This window comes from Seriola lalandi, unplaced genomic scaffold, assembly GCF_002814215.2.
Source record: "Seriola lalandi dorsalis isolate HSWRI2012SDOR001 ecotype SW California unplaced genomic scaffold, Sedor1 jcf7180002054606, whole genome shotgun sequence".
NCBI classification, from domain to species: Eukaryota; Metazoa; Chordata; class Actinopteri; order Carangiformes; family Carangidae; genus Seriola; species Seriola lalandi.
Window position 1 is genome coordinate 3,599,331 of NW_019525159.1, and position 16,031 is coordinate 3,615,361.

The following is a 16,031-nucleotide window of genomic DNA, read 5'->3' on the forward strand; positions in this document are numbered from 1 at the left end:
AAAAACAAAAGCACATGAGCAGGTTGCCAGTTGTTATCGTATCAATATGACGTGAAATACAACAAAACAAGTCATTATCAAGAAATACAACACTCACAAAGAGAAAGGATACCCAAAGCCATGTGTGACATTTGTTTCATATTATTTTTTACAATTCGCTATTAAACTAAAACAGCTGCAGTGGTGTGGGTTGTTTGTGCGAGTGTTGTTATATGTTCATATAAACTCTGCGGGGAATCATTGTTTATTTCCATCTGAGGGCCTGTCAGCGCTCTGTGGAGCCTCAACATCAAAAATTGAGAGCTGCCTGTCACGTCAGTGGCACAAATAATGAAAGAAGGCTCCTCTGTGAGGGTGACGCGTCTCTTCCTCACACCCCACATGGTGATGATTCGTTCAGCTTACTCATGTTTCTCCTCCAAACAAATTAATATTTATTATAGTCACTCAGTTATTCAGCTCAGGGGGACTTATGACGCTTGCCAGTCCGCGCAGCGCTTTCTCATAAAGGAACTCTCTAAGATTGTTCTATTTTCAGTGACCATTATCTTCACAACTCCGTCTGCATGAGACAGAGGAGGGTCACAGAGGAATCCTTTGGTGACACTGCTGCAGATATCAATAAACAATACGGCCTCTGTCTGACATATCTCTGAGCGGGCTGTGTCCTACGCTAGCCTGAGATGTCATATGCAGTGACATATAAAAAATATATGTGAAAATTGCCAGAGTTGACCGGTCAGTAATTCATTTAATATACTTTGTGGTGCCAAACAAATTGTCATTAGAGAGAAACTGTCATGAGCGGAAGCTGGAGCTGAGCTTTTCTGCTCGAAGAAAATTAAGTGGTTATCAGTTAATTGATTAATTGTTTCAGCTCTAATAACACTAACTTTGTGATATTCCTTTACCTTTACTTCCATGTGTTTTATATGTTTATAATGTACAGTGAATGCAGTTCGATGTATTTAAAATATATGTATAAATGTGCGTATAATGATGCTTTCATTACATTGCCTTATGTAATTATAATAAAGCACCTGTTAAATTATGAAAAGAAATGAAATATTACATTCTGTCACATTCTAATATGTTTGATATAAACTAAGTATATATATATATATATATATATATATATATATATATATATATATAGTTATGCATAAGTGTTTGACAGATAAAGCACATGCATAAGAAAGAACAGACCATGTAATGACTGTAATTCTGTTCTGTACCAACTGGTTTTCTATGTGTGATTGTAAATGTAAGTAAATTTGACACCGGGCATAGCTGAGTACAGGAAATCCACATGACTCTGGATTTCTAGGTTGCACTTTAAATAACCTTGAAGAACCGCACAGAGCTCTGACAGCACTGGCTCTGCCTTCAAATGACTCAGTCTTTTATTATAATCCACTTTATGCCCATTCACATTATATTCATGCGTTTTAGCTTGTTTATATAAGCACTGATTTCTTTCTATTCACACTCTTAACCTGCTTATTCCTTTTTGTGAGTGCTGGGAGGCTGGAGGCTATCCCAGCATGCACTGGCAGGGAAACCTGAAGAGTTTTCAGAACAGTTTGATATTTCTGTTGAACCATATTTAAAAAAACAAAACAAAAAAACTATGCATATATATTCATTTCAATTGTAGAAATAAGTTGAGTGATTGTTGTACAAACATAGCTGCGGTGCTCTGTGTCCACTTTGTTATTACTTCACCCTGAACCAGTGTGATGATTCAGCAATGAGGAGGGCAGGGAGAATTATGAGTGCTGATGTGAAGGATCGCTGCGACACCTAAATCACAGAGACTGGGCTCAGTTTCCGTCGTGACAGAACAGCTCATGTACAGTACATTGAAGTCATATCTCAATATGAGAAGTAAACAGTGGCTTCAGTCAGTGAGGAAAACCTGAAACATGCCAAATGATTTTGTCGAGTCATGTCTGGAACTTTCATGAGGTGAACATTGGAGCGTCTCTGTTTCAAAACATTAGTTATAAAGTTCCTTTGTGGAGTGGAGGAAGGATTTTAAGAGGATATTGTCCAATGACAGGAAACTGTTAACATTATTAAAACCAAATCTGTGTCATTGTGTAAAAATAATTAACTTCTGTGAAAGGAGGGACTAAGTTATCATCAAGTCCCAAACTAAAACAAATTATATGAATTGAGAGGGGTGTATCATGGCAAATGAAACATGAATAGACTTCAGTCTATACAATAAACCTTGTGAGAACATGACAGGAAGGCATCTATACAATGAAGACTTGGCTCAGTATCATGCAGACTCTCTACGGATGGGTAGGGCATCCAGAAACGCTTCAAGGAAAGCATGTATTGACAAGAAGTTTCAGGCATGAGCAAACAAATAGGAGCCTTAATACCAGTGAATAACAGGTAAGACAGCGTTGATTTAACGTGTCAGTGCTGGGATTTCCATCCTTTTACTCAACAGCCGTCTTTAGCGGCATTCCATGTGTTAAATTAAAACCAGAATTGCTTCTTTGGAAAGCAAGTGTTGAGTTGCTGGAAGGAGTCGCTATCTTCTGGCAATGAAGACAAAACGACTTTACTTCTTAAAGGACGTGGGTAACTTTGTGGAATGAAGTTTTGCAGAAGATGAAAGGCGGGTGCAGTTTGTAAATCATGAAGGGTGATGGAAAGGCTTTCTCGGGTGCCACATCTTAGCTGCTTCAGAGTCCTCCTTTTGTGGTGTGCGCGCTGTTGCCTCGGGCTCACCTTGACAACAAACCGCTGACTGAATGACCAGATGATTCAAGGTGTATACAAGCATTTGTATGCAACGCATTTTGGAGTGGAGCACGTTGCAAATGCCTGCATATTGGCTAATATAGCGAATCAAAGTGTGCACTGCATGCGCCCTAAATAGCCAGCTCGCCTTGCGCATTAACAAATATGTTCTAGTAAATAGCAAGTGAAGTGGGACTCTTAAATTTGAGATGTGTGTAGCCATCGGACGGAACTTGACACCGGTGCGCACAGAGCGCGGAGATCAGGTTAGAAACATGCATCGCAACAGAACATCTCCAAATCGCATTCCGCATACTGAAATCTAATCCGAGGACATCAGGATGTGTGACATAATCCCCAAGACATCTGAAAACTGCGCTCCTCCAAACGGGGCTCCAGGGGTGGTTTGGAGGGATATGTGGACCTCTGTTATTCACTGTTTGCTCTTGCAGGGATCTATAAAAGAGGGGCGGACACCAACTGCCCCCAAACGTCAGAGCGCACTTAACTATAAATCTCTCCAAACAGCCCTCTGCGCCCGGTGCGGTGTTATGCGCAGACATCTGTCCTGCCTAAGTCCAGTATGAGGACAACGCGTGTGGAAACGCTTCTAGCTGCATAGACACTACCTGACCCGGAGAAAATGGAGAATAAATACCCCCATCTGTGTTGTTTACTATGTCAAGATGTTGTAAAATGTTGTCGACTATGATTTTTTTTAACGCAGTTCTGGATATAACGGCGCTTTAACTAAGAGGCAGACAAGAGCTTGTTGCACTCTGGAAAACAGATATTGCGCACCTTTTGCGCCTCGCTTATGCGCCGGAGACGCTGATGTCTTCATTGGACTCCTTTCAGTCGGAGATGGTGGATCTCTCTCGGATTTCCAACGTGGAAACGTAGCATCCAATTAATCAGCGACTGCAACTGTACCCCGTAAAGGCGCAGTGGCACTTGGTCGGCTCTCTTCAACACCTACCTTTGGACTCCAAAGTGTGGAGAGACGCATGGTTTGGTCGCTGCGCTGGATTCGGAGTATGTGAAAACGCACCTGGTGCGGAATTTCACCTTTTGTTCTATTTGGACACTAACTGAATTTTAACTCGTTTCAAGGATTTTTTTTTTTTTTTTTGGGATCGTGGCTGTTCGAACGATTCACTGCAGCTGAATCAGCTTGGGACACTAAATGAGTCGCGTTTTCTGTCTGGATTTTAACACCAACAGCCAAGCGAGTTTCAGGTCTGCATGGGCCATATTTAAGGTAAGTGAAGCATTTGTGTTTTTTTTATAATTTCAGAGTGTGACAAAACATTTTCATATCTGTAGATCATCTGCGCGCAAAGGACACACACGCTTCACTCCAGTTATTTTCGTTGAAACAGCAAACCGAGATGAGAAATGCAACTTGTGCTTGTGTAAAGACAGTTGTTAGGACTTTTTTTAATGCATAGCATGTTTAAGCTCAGTATTTATCCATGCATAGCTGTTTAGGTTTACTGCAGACTCAACATGCCATTAGACAGAGTCACGTAAGCTTTGGGGATCGCCATCTGGCCAACTCACACCATTATTTAGGCTATCGCTGCCAACACGCTTTGGTGCGTGCTTTAACCAACGCATTTTTTTTGTTTGTGTGTTAGGCGCACCCTCCTGATATCATAACAAGAGGAATATATCATCTCATAATCCTAATAGCTCTGACCATCAGCAGAGAATAAATTAAAAGCAGGCTGCTGGTTAATCACAAATGTATGTTATTTAAAAATTGTTTTTTTTACTTTTACGCACAAATTTACGCATTAATTTATGATTCTTTCTATATGCTGTTTCTATATTTTGTGCTTATTTTGACATTATCAAGTGCATTTAAGGCTATTTGCTATTATCATTTCTTTAATCAAAATTCTGTGCTAAGTTTACCCTGATATTCATAAATACAGCGAAGACAACTATGAGACAGAGACAAAGTGAGGACCATAGCCTCTTGACATGATGGCACATAGTTATTAATACAGACTGAGTCAGGACTGGCTGATTTCATTAGAAACAAAAGTTGGCCTACATTCTAAGTGTGTTTAGATTTTTTTTTTTTTTTGCCATTTTTTGTACTTTGTTTTATCTCTCTGTTTCAAACAAAATGTCCCATCTGTTGTTTTTTTGCAGCCTTCTTCATAGGAACTGAGTCTAAGATGAAGTTATGGGATGTTTTGGCCACGTGTTTGTTGCTCCTGAGCTCTGTTGCTACACGGCCTCTCTACCAAAACACTCAGCCAGCCAAGAGGACTTACTTCCCCAGCAGCTACAGTGATTCAGTGTCCCTGTCTGTGGAAGACGAAGAGCCAGCGTTCCAGCGTGAAGACCACAACCTGCAGGAGATCTCTATGGAGAATCAATGTAAGGCACACTTGGCATGTTTTGACAAAATCTTTTGTGATGCGCAATCGCCGTGATAGTCATTTGAATGGCGGATAATTGGCCCACACGGGAGTCATGTTATAGATCTGTGCTGCGCGTGCAAACCTCCGTTAAACAACATGCAACTAACCATTCAAAACGTAAAAGGGAGAAGTGGAATTAAACATCTTTTCGTCTCATTTTCATCCACTGCCATGGGTTGGCTCTTGAGAGGAGCAGTGGGTCGCACATGTAGCTCATGCCGTTGGTTGCATTTTAAACCAGGGCATAATTCAGACATGAATCTTACATAGTTGGTTTTCTGGCCAAGCAATGTGGCCTTTCTTGAGTAATTACACTTGAGAAACAGCATGTAAAGTGATATCCAGTGGGCTGAGCCACCAGTGGAGAGTCCTACATTGATAAGGCTCTCAGACAGGCAGGTTATCAGGCGGAAGATCTTAATTCGTGTTTTATTGCTGCTGTGGGTTACATCATACTGATGTCAAAACAAGCCAGCAACATGAATAGAAGTATGAACAGCTCCAATTCCAAGCAGAGATTGCCCCCCCCCCTCCTTCTTCTCCCTTTTTGTTTAAATGCTCACCTCTCAGGTATCACGGCGTGTTTTAGAGACGGCAGTGTGAACCAGGTCACAGGAATATTCAGGGCAGAGGCTGGACAACGGCGGAAAGTTTCAAGCATCAAGCGAGAGTTCTGTGTTTATGTTCATTTTAACAGCAACAGTGGGCAGGAATTTATTTTGTTTGGATCAATGTGACACTGTATCATCTTCACACAGACGTAAACGCTGCCAAGAACTAGATAAGGAATGGAACATTTAGACAGATGTTTGCGCTGCCACCTCATATTCTGTTTGGAATCGCGGTGACGTCACTGATCTGCTGTGTAACCCAAGACAGTTAACTATGCACCAACAGTGTAAACAACACTGAAGCCCCGAAAGAGGGGGTGGGTCTTTTTGGGGTTTTTTATTTTTGCGCGTAACGTCAGAAATCGAGGGGGTGGGGGTTTCTCTGAGGGTTTTAACTCAAAAAGCTTCGACGACAGTTGCACAAGTACACTCTGGTATCATAATACCAGGCGAACAACCACGCTCGTAAGAAATACGTATTAACACTGCAAATCTATGGCACAATTTTGCGTGAGGAATCACTCCATTTCCTGCAGCCAGTCCAGCCTGTCAGCAGGTGTACACTGTAGCCACCCCGCCTGTCAGTTGACACACAATAGGAGGTGTCTAAATCAAAGGGCAGGTGTGTCTAAACAGATTGGCCCACGGCTCACCTGATACACAAGCGGCGGCCCACTCAGCTGTGCAGCGCAGGCAGATCAGATGGCCTCTTCTTCTCCTTCTTCTTCTGCTCTGCCAGAGGAACAGGTAGGAGAGGAGAGTTAGGTGACACTGCAACAGAGAGGCCGTGTTAACCACAACACCACCTGCCAGACACACGCAACATGACGACACGCAACCGCGTATACTCACACGCGCATGCATATAGACACACACGGGCGGTGTCATTCGAGTAGTGAGCAATTGATTCATTTCAGAACAATATGTCTTCATGATCTTCATACATAGTTTATTGTTGCCTGCCAGACCTGCAGGCGTTGGAGGAGGAGGAGGAGGAGGAAGAGGAGGAGGAGGAGGAGGAGTGACGTTTCACTGTAATAGAATCAACGTGTAACAAAGGAGGGTCCAAGGCTCTCAGTCAGTCCTTCGTCACTCCTCGTGGCAGATGGTGGAGAGCTGTGCTGTTGCATGTTCTGACTTTCAAGCCAACTACAGTCTGCTCCATCTAAATGACTCTTAAGTGTATAATTTTTTTTTTTTTAAATTTGGCCTCTGAAGTCTTTCTAAAATTAGACCCATCAAGGATTTGACTGGAAAACAATGTCCCACTGCATCTCTCCTGGGGGTTTAATTGGTCTGTGCCTAGTGGATCAGTGCAGGCAACTTACTGCATGAGATTCCTGAAATACCTTTAATGACTTTATGAGATAGAAACCTGATGAAAGCAGCAATGTCTGTTGAAAAAGCTGGCCATATCTCTAATGCAAAACCCACATCCCATCATTACAGACGTAGATACTTCCTGTCTTTCTGGCTAAAGCAAATCTCAAAATGGAATTGACAACACCCTTTGACCTTCAGACTCCAACTCATCCTCCCAAGAGCCCTCTCAGAGGGAGTGAAAGCAGGGCACCTGCACGTCCATATGAACAACTCTGGACTCCTCTCTGCATTCCTCCGCCCGAGACTAATCTATAAATCAGCATGCAGCGTTTATGATCTGCACATTTCTCAGTATTTATGGACATTGCCTGCATTTGTGTCAGTTTATATTTTTGGAAACTTTTCCGTGAATATGTTGGCAGACCATGAGCATGTTCAGTCAATAACAATGTACATCATTTCTCTTCTGCGCAAATGGTACCTCAGTCTAGATGGTTTGTTGAGCTGAATTGGCAGAAGTGCATTTATTGAGTTGTGCGTGTGCATTTAAAGGAACATTTTGAGAAATAACATTCATTCACTTTCTGGCAGAGTCGGAGGAAAAGATCGATACCACTGTCTTATCTGTCCGTGAAATATACGGCTGAGCAGTTGCCAGCCAAGCAAAAGAGACAGGAGGGTTGCTGCTCCGAGCCAAGAAACAGGCCGCCAGATAACCAGCCTGTAAAATGGCACGTTGTTGTTTTTTGCACTTTGGTTTTTGTACTAATGATACAAGGTAGATATAATTTGTAAATTTGTGATCTTTAGAGATGTTGGTAGGTGGATTTTTAAAAAATCTTTATACAAAGCCAGGCAAGCTGTTTTCCCTTGTTTTCAGTCTTTGCTAAACTAAGCTAACAATCAGTCTTCTCATCTAACTCCGCCAGAGAGCCAATAAGCTTATTTCCCAAAATGTCAAACTTTTCCTTTAAGCAAACACTACTTCTAGTGAAGATATTTGTATAGCTTACTTATTTATCCATTCATTCATAACATGATGTGATTTTCCCGCCATCATAAGGATCATTTCTGACTTATATGCAAACATGTTTTCATGAACGAATGAACGATTGTTTATTATCACTGTACAAGTGTGCACAGCTTTAGATAAAACAGCCTGAGTATTCGGCACTGGAGAGAGCAAAGGCGCTTCTTGTTGACACACCACCGTCTTCACAGCTTTATCTTATCTGCTCACACAGTGTATCCTCTGAAAACAGTAAATCTTAGATTAGCATGTTTCTGAGTATTGTTGAGGAGGTGACACTTCAGAAAGCTGTTCTTTAGTGTCCATGTCAGTGATGACATTTTAACTGAATCTGCTCCTTCTGTGTCTTCCAGATGACATCACAGGTCCCTATCCAGATCAGTTTGATGATGTAATGGATTTTATCGAGGCTACCATTGGCAGACTCCGGAGATCATCAGAGCCCATCGGGGGCTCCAGGGGACGGAGGGAGCAGAGACAGAGGGGAGCAGCAAACACGGGAGGCACGAGGGGTGAGGGAAGAGGACATGGCGACAGGAGGCGGGGACGGGGGCGAGGGGGAAGCCGAGGCAGTAAAGGGGGCAGAGGCGAGAGGGGGAGGGAGAGGATATCGGTGCAGAGTCGAGGCTGCTTGCTGAAGGAGGTCCATCTCAATGTGACGGACTTGGGGCTGGGCTACCAGACTAAAGAGGAGCTGATCTTCCGGTACTGCAGCGGCCCCTGCGTGGAGGCGGAGACCAACTATGACAAGATCCTGAACAACCTCACACACAACAAGAAGCTGGACAAAGACACGCCCGCCCGCACTTGCTGTCGACCAATCGCATTCGACGATGACTTATCTTTCTTGGATGACAATGTGGTGTATCACACACTGAAGAAGCATTCTGCCAGGAAGTGTGGCTGTGTCTGAGGAAGTCACACGGACCGACATCATCCAGCAACAGTGAACTAAGGATCACCTTTACAAGCTGGTACTGCAAAGGGAGGGATCGCTGTTGGAAACGGGCATATGAGGTCAAAGAGGAAGTGTATCATCGAAGGAGAATTCTGTACATTTAACTTTTGACAGTTCACACTCAGTACTCCAGATCCTTTGACCAGTATTTGACTGCTCAGTCAGACACATGCAGAAAATGTGCACAAATTTGGGGAAGAATCAATACTGTTACACTTCCAGATTTGCTAACTGTGTTGTCTAAAAAGGTGAGAGTGAAGAAAAACTTTGGTTGGCTTGTTTGCTTTTTTTTTTTTTTTTGTGGAAGAATCCATTTTCCCAGGAACATCAGTTTTTCCATGGCTGGCTCCTTAGACTGCAGATGAACGCAGAGATGTGAGGAGTATATTCAGCTGCGGTTTAAATCACTTCCACTGCATAGTCTGGTTGTTGACATTTACATTCAGAGCCAAGTGATGAGAAATACCACACCAGGGTTCAGCAACGATGTTTTTTTGGTGCAACACATCAACATAAAATCCAATCATATATATATATATATATATATATAAATATATATATATATACACGTGTGTGTAAGAGGTATATTTATTAAGATGGAATTAACTTATTGTTATTTATTTCAATCCATTTTATGAAAGAAATTGTCATGTTTCTTATTTATTTAAAAAGCTTTGTTTGTCCTGGATGGTGCCAAAGTGGAGCATTTTCTCATACAAAATCTTACAAGGCGATCCACAACTGCCACACACACACACACACACACACACACACACACACACACACACACACACACACACACACACACACACACACACACACACACACACACACACACACACTAATAGTGCTTATGGGCTTCACTTAGATTCCAGGATTTCTCAGTTCATGAGTCCAAAAAGAAAAAAAAAACATCTTCAGCCATCAAGTCAAAGGAGTGAAGAAAGAGACACAGCAGAGGGGACCAATAGAAGATTTTTGATTGAAGTGATCTGTTGTTTTGGAGTGTTTGGAGGGAGGGCAGGGTAGATTTGTTTTTCACCTCATTTTCACTAATGTGACCACGCCAAGTTGGTGTGTCTCTCCTTATGGCACCTGGGTACGGACTGATCCAACTATGACATTTTTACTGTATGTTTACAAGGAGGCAAACAACTTTTTTGCTGCTGTTTATTTTCAAATTACTAATCAGGATTAGATTCAGTGTCACTCCAAACAGGAGCTGTCAAGTCTTTTGAGTTGAAAGAAAATCTAAGAGAGAGAGTCGTAGTCTCTCTGAGGATCTGTAGGTGCCTTTGAGGATCTATCCTTTGAGTCACAGAGTACAGAAGCTGCTAGAATACCTGCCTATCAGCAAACGTTACCCGAAACCTCACTCTGGCATGGCACCAAGTCTGAGCAAAGGCTTTGCAGTGGTTACTGTCCCAATAGGCTTTAAAGTTCACGGGACTGCCTGTGTTTCTGTCTCGGCTCTGACAGACGGGTCTTGCTCCCTGAAAGGGGATTTGAAAGTGATCCTCTAACATGAGTCTTAACCAAATATCCCCGCTGGCAAAAGCATTTTGGTGAAGGTAGTTTAAGGAAGATCTAGCTACTGTAGCGGCTGTCATTGAGAAGCTGATGTAAATATCTGAAGCCTAGACGTTTCAACAAAAGAGTATGAAGAGGATGGGTAGGTTCAGCACGCTTTCTACATGTAATCACTTGTTCAGCCAAGTTTATTCCCAAACTATAGCAGAAACGTGCATCCAGGAAAACAGGAGGCCCTTTCTATAAAGCATGTTGCTGTGCCCATCGAGACCCTGCGAGGGGATCGTTTTAAGTGGAACAAAGAGAGCCCTCGGGTAGGTCTTGATGTTAGCGCGGATTAGGGACCAAGGTATCTGTGCCCACCCAGCAGCAAGCAAGCCAGCTTTACTGTGTAATCCCTCTGCACACAGAACAAATCCACTGCATCAAGCTGAATTTAGGCCAAACACTACACGGAGAGGAAAAAAAAAAAAAAAAACTCTAGCTTTTATCACAGCATACCTCATCAATTGGATCATCTTCCCCTTTAACAACTGATTTGTGCATAAGCCTTTCCAGATGAGAATGTGCAGTTAGGAGACTTCCCAGAAGCCTCGGGAGCACCTAGCCACTCCTCAGTACCATACATTAAAGTGTGTAAACTGTGACCACTTGCCCTCTCATCTTCATTACTGTTTGCTCAACTGTTCCTTGGCGATTAGTCCTCCGGTTTTGATGCAAGGTAAACAAGCAAAAGGTAAAGATGCGAAGGAATCCTCAGTGTTAATATTAGAAGAAAGGATTGCATTTGTTTTCACTCCTTATTGTGTTAACACCTCTGTGAAAAAAAAAAAAAAAACCTGTCATGTCGTCTCACTTGTTTTGTGTTACAGAACCAAAGCTCTCGGCAAACTCTATTTTTGTACAATATTCATTTTATAACTTTTTACAGAATTAAACTTGTTTCTATTAAATGAGCGTGTCTCCTGGTATTCTGCCATGTACAATAATCCACCAGTGCCAGATGGTGCTAATTTGCCTGGGATGTGTTTACACAAGCATCATGTAAAAAAAAAAATTTGGTGGTGAAAATCTGGGTGAAACGGAGAATTGTGAGGATGGCTTGAGAGATGGCCTCGGCCGTGTGGCGTCCCCTCCTGTTCTGCATTCCTGAACACCAGCCCAGGGTCGTACAGTAAACAACAGCGAGCAGTAAAGCGCCACTGAGCTGTAAATCAAGGCGCTCCAGAATGTTTCCACTGTGCAAAGAAGATATGTAAATGCAGAGGTGCAGACAGTGAGTCATTACGCGGGGGCTCAAGGTGAGTTAGCCGAGGTACTACAAGAGCTGTTTTGGGTTCATTTGCAAAAGCCTCAAAATACTGACCATTAAAATGATGCAGCATTTAAATCTGTGAAAATACTTTGTCAAAACAAACTGTTTTCATTCTCATTTGTGTGACCCAAAGGATGAGTATCATGAAACTGCATATTTTTCTGTCAACAAATTCCATGAAAACTACAAAACTAATTTTACTCCATGTAGCCAAAGCATTATACTGTATACAGCATCTTATTGTACACAATGATTTAGTCTTTTTCTCTTATATGAAAGTATATATTCTTTCCCTGTTTTTAAAGGTTGTGTCATCAGTATGACTTTAATACAACTTTTTAATGATTTGAACAACAGAAAAAGTAGCTCTCATCTCCTGTGGTTTAGAGATAGACAAACCATGAAAGAAAATGTTTTCCTAATTTGGGAGAACTGACCCTGGTCAGCTTCTGCTTTCCTCATGCCAACTGATTCATTACTTGGTGATGAAGAAGAGCTTGAGGTTAGCTTCTCCCCCATGAAGCAAATCTCTTCTCCTCTCCAGTTTCGTTTGCTCTTTAAAACATCACTCATTATTTCAGTCCTCCCATATTTCTTGTTCTGGTATTTCTTTGTCTCTTAGTGATTTTATGGCCACAGCATGTTTTCCAGGACACTGAGACATTCAGTTGTCTGCTTGTAATTTTGGTTGGCAAGGAATGACAGAAGATTGTTGAAGAAGTCACTGACTGTAAACGCCAGCTAAATGACAGATATGGAGTGTTAAGGTTTTCCGTGTCTTTACGGTAGAAGGTAACATCAGAGATCAGTAGACGCTTTCGTCATCATGTCAGTACAATTCCTATTTTGTACACAGACACCAACCATGTGACTTGTTGTCCTTGAAAAACAAAGGCCACGTACATGTTGTGTGCAGAGGTTACATTCCGGAGAGATGTGTAAAGAACACAAACATGGGTTTCATTAGATCTGCATGTGGTTTCCTCTGTCAGCTAAAATATTTATTGACACTGTACAGGTCATTCCAGGGAGTCAATAGAAATTGAAGTGAATGAAGAGATTCTGGATTTTTATTGTTTTTGCACAGACAAGAAACACAATGTATGCTTGTGGCCACACCTACGTTTAATCTTAAGCAGTTAGGTATGAAAGCAACTGGACCCCTTAGAAATATGATGCAATTTGGTACTGGAGTTTGAGTGTGAAACCTCATTCTAAACCTTCCAAGTTAATTTTATAATGTTAACTCAAGGTTCATAGTCTTTATCAGCAAATTAAAGCTGTCAACTAAGCAAACTTTCAAACTTCAGGAAGACTGAGATGTGGTTGAAAACTACAGTAAGGACACTTTGAGATAATTTGGAATTAGAATTGGTAGAATTGAATTCTAAACAAAACCTTGATTAATCAGTGTCAATATCTGTGCAAAAAGTAACCCGTAAATACTGTAAAAGCAGTGAGTCAAAGCAGCAGCTTTGACCAGGTCGGGGTGTACTGTGTATCTGTAGGTTTGAGTTAGTGCCTTATAAAAAAAAAAAATATTTGGCAGAAGAATCCCTTTGATCAGCTGGTAAAAACAGATCCGTCACTCCAGACTTCACTTTGGATAAAATGTATCACTCTTTGACAAGAGAATACAAATTCCTTTATGTAATTCCCAAGGTATAATACAGTATGTAGAAAAAAAAAAAAAAAAAAAAAAGATCCAAAGTAAAACTGGCAAAAAATGTTGTATTTCTTTGCAATTTACTTTTTACAAAATAGCAAACTTCATAGCTGGTGAACAGAACCAGACCACAAAATCTGGAGCTGATTTATGAGGCATTAGCAAACCCTGGAGATGTGGGAGGAGAGGCCAATAGAAATGATGCAAATAAAGTCCATACAATCAAAACAAACATAAAAACCCAAATTCTTCCAGTGGTTTGATAAATTGAAATAAAAGGGAAAATAAACCTGTATAAAATTATATTATGCTTGCAGAGTTAAAATGCCTGCACATTTATATGCTTCCCCTTAACACAGAGGCATGCATATAAATACATATACACTTAAAAACAAATTCCAGGAGGAAGGACAGAGACTGTACAATTTAGTCATTTAATTGAAGCTTCTGTGCAGAGTTCCTGACAGTAACTCAATATTCTGGGATTGGTCCTGAGACCTCGTGGTTACGGTGCTGAAAATACCAACCACAAACCCACCCTGTCAAATATCTGATATAAAATGTGCTGCTGTTGAAACCTTTCAGATCTTGCGTTTCTTCCACTCTGGTTCCTTGTCAGCTTCCTCATCCTCCTCTGATTCCTCTGCAAATACAGGCTCTGGCTGGGTCCTAAAGGGATTCACAAAAGCAAGCAATGAGTTAACAACTTCAAACCAAATGAACTGTAAATCAAAAGACAATAACCAGATGACAGGGCTTTAAGAAGTTAGATAATATAATTTTATTGTTTCAGACATAATTTCTTCTATACAGGCCAACTGAGGATGAAGGCTGCAGATGTTACATGAAGCAGAGGACGGGACAGGAACTCAGACCCACTCTAGCCCTGCTTTTCACGGTGCTGTTCCTCAGCAGAATTAACTTGTTTCTTTAAAAACGTTAATGTCTCCCAGCAAAGAGAGCCATGATAGTGACCATTAGTCTACTGCCTGGGAGAGAGCGAGCTCTGTCCCCAATGGTGTATGTCATCTGATTTATCTACTACAATGTACATCACCAGTATGTTGGACTAAAAATACTTTGCTTGCAGCACTGTATGTGAAACAGAGTGTTTGGTTTGGCCCCTAGCTTTGTTCCATGCTTACATAGCTGTCTGAGTCTGATTGTGATCTAAAGTTGTCCATTACTCTCGTTGTACCTGTAAAACTGTACAGCTCTTTAAACATTTATGTGTCACATTAGTAGGAGAAACCCAAGTACTATCACAACACCTTGAGCCGCACTCCCAGTGCTCAGCTTACACCGTCTGCTAATGAGAGGAAGCCCAGCAATGACAGAAGATGAGTGAGTGAGGAAGAGAGAAACAGCGAGGTGGACAGAGATCGTGTGGATGATTAATATCTTTACAAATGAAGATATGAGGTTTTCTTACTGTGTGTATGCCGGGGCAACCCAGTAAGGGTTCTCTGAAGCGTCCTTGGCGTGACGTAGGATAGCCTCTCGTGGGTTGCTGTCATCTGTTTTATCTAAAGCGATGTTCTTCACGATGAATGAAGACAGAGTGCCACCATGAGCTGCTACTCTGCCTCCACGACCTGTCAGCACACATGGTCACTGAATTAGTTTCGGTTAAAATTTATGTACAGAGAAAAACACCCCTGTGTGATGTTGGATGACTACATTTTTCAATGTGGGAACAAAGTGTATGACTTCAATATGATGTGCTATTTCACCCACACACGCAAACATACAGTTAAACACCTCGATTCTATTTTGAACTAAAAGCTTCAATGCACACTACTAGACCTCTTAAAAAAACTCATGATGTTATAAATAAAGTCGAAGAGAAATATTACCAAAACTCAACTCAGTGTGAGGCCTCACATTTACTAGTGAAGTACAGTCTGCTACTGATCAGTCTTTGCTGCCAGATGATGTTATCATCTGCTAATCTACCATAATCTATTATTCCCTGTATAATGATTAAGCATCAAAGAGAAAAGTGTTGAACAACAAATGCATTAGTGATCTGTTTAAATTCACTTCTGAAGTACTGACATCCACTAAAGTATTTCATTTTAATTTATTACTTTACATGACACTATTATATTTTTCATAAAAATGTTACTAATACTTTATACTGTAGCAGCAGGTTATCACATTATGAGCTTTTTATTACTTTGGGCATGTTCTGTTTTGTACAGTTATTCCATTCCGGTCTCAGAAAGCAGTGCATAAAAGCTACAGTGATCTCTGCTGTAGTTACAGTACGTCTGTGCTGCTGGCTGGACTTGACTGCACTTAATGGAGCTTTTGGGGGGAAAAACCTTCCTGCTTTCCAGAGAGGACATTATTACGGTTGTCTTAAAAGATCAAGGTTAAGGTAGACACACACACAAA

At 41.4% G+C, this 16,031-nt stretch overlaps 2 protein-coding genes across 2 annotated transcripts in view; one reads left to right on the forward strand and one right to left on the reverse strand.

Moving 5' to 3' along the window:
* Positions 1-3,087: 3,087 nt before the first annotated feature.
* Positions 3,088-11,603, forward strand: gdnfa (glial cell derived neurotrophic factor a). The gene is made up of 3 exons (XM_023419646.2): positions 3,088-4,021; positions 4,924-5,154; positions 8,516-11,603. The coding sequence occupies exons 2-3, from the start codon at positions 4,950-4,952 to the stop codon at positions 9,073-9,075; spliced, it is 765 nt and encodes a 254-aa protein (XP_023275414.1). The 5' UTR covers positions 3,088-4,021; positions 4,924-4,949; the 3' UTR covers positions 9,076-11,603.
* Positions 11,604-13,017: 1,414 nt separating this feature from the next.
* wdr70 (WD repeat domain 70) overlaps positions 13,018-16,031 on the reverse strand; it is a 39,179-nt gene continuing 36,165 nt past the window's right edge. Inside the window, exons 17-18 of the mRNA XM_023419639.1 lie at positions 15,064-15,226; positions 13,018-14,300 (exon numbers count right to left, since the gene is read on the reverse strand). Of these exons, the coding sequence (XP_023275407.1) occupies positions 14,213-14,300; positions 15,064-15,226 (251 nt within the window). The 3' untranslated portion in view covers positions 13,018-14,212. The remainder of the gene's footprint in view (positions 14,301-15,063; positions 15,227-16,031) is intronic.

Bases quoted from the DNA above. Each gene is read 5' to 3' on its own strand.
- gdnfa (XM_023419646.2), top strand. From the start codon at position 4,950: ATGAAGTTATGGGATGTTTTGGCCACGTGTTTGTTGCTCCTGAGCTCT. The intron at 5,155-8,515 runs GTAAGGCACACT...TGTGTCTTCCAG, and splicing joins GATCTCTATGGAGAATCAAT to ATGACATCACAGGTCCCTAT.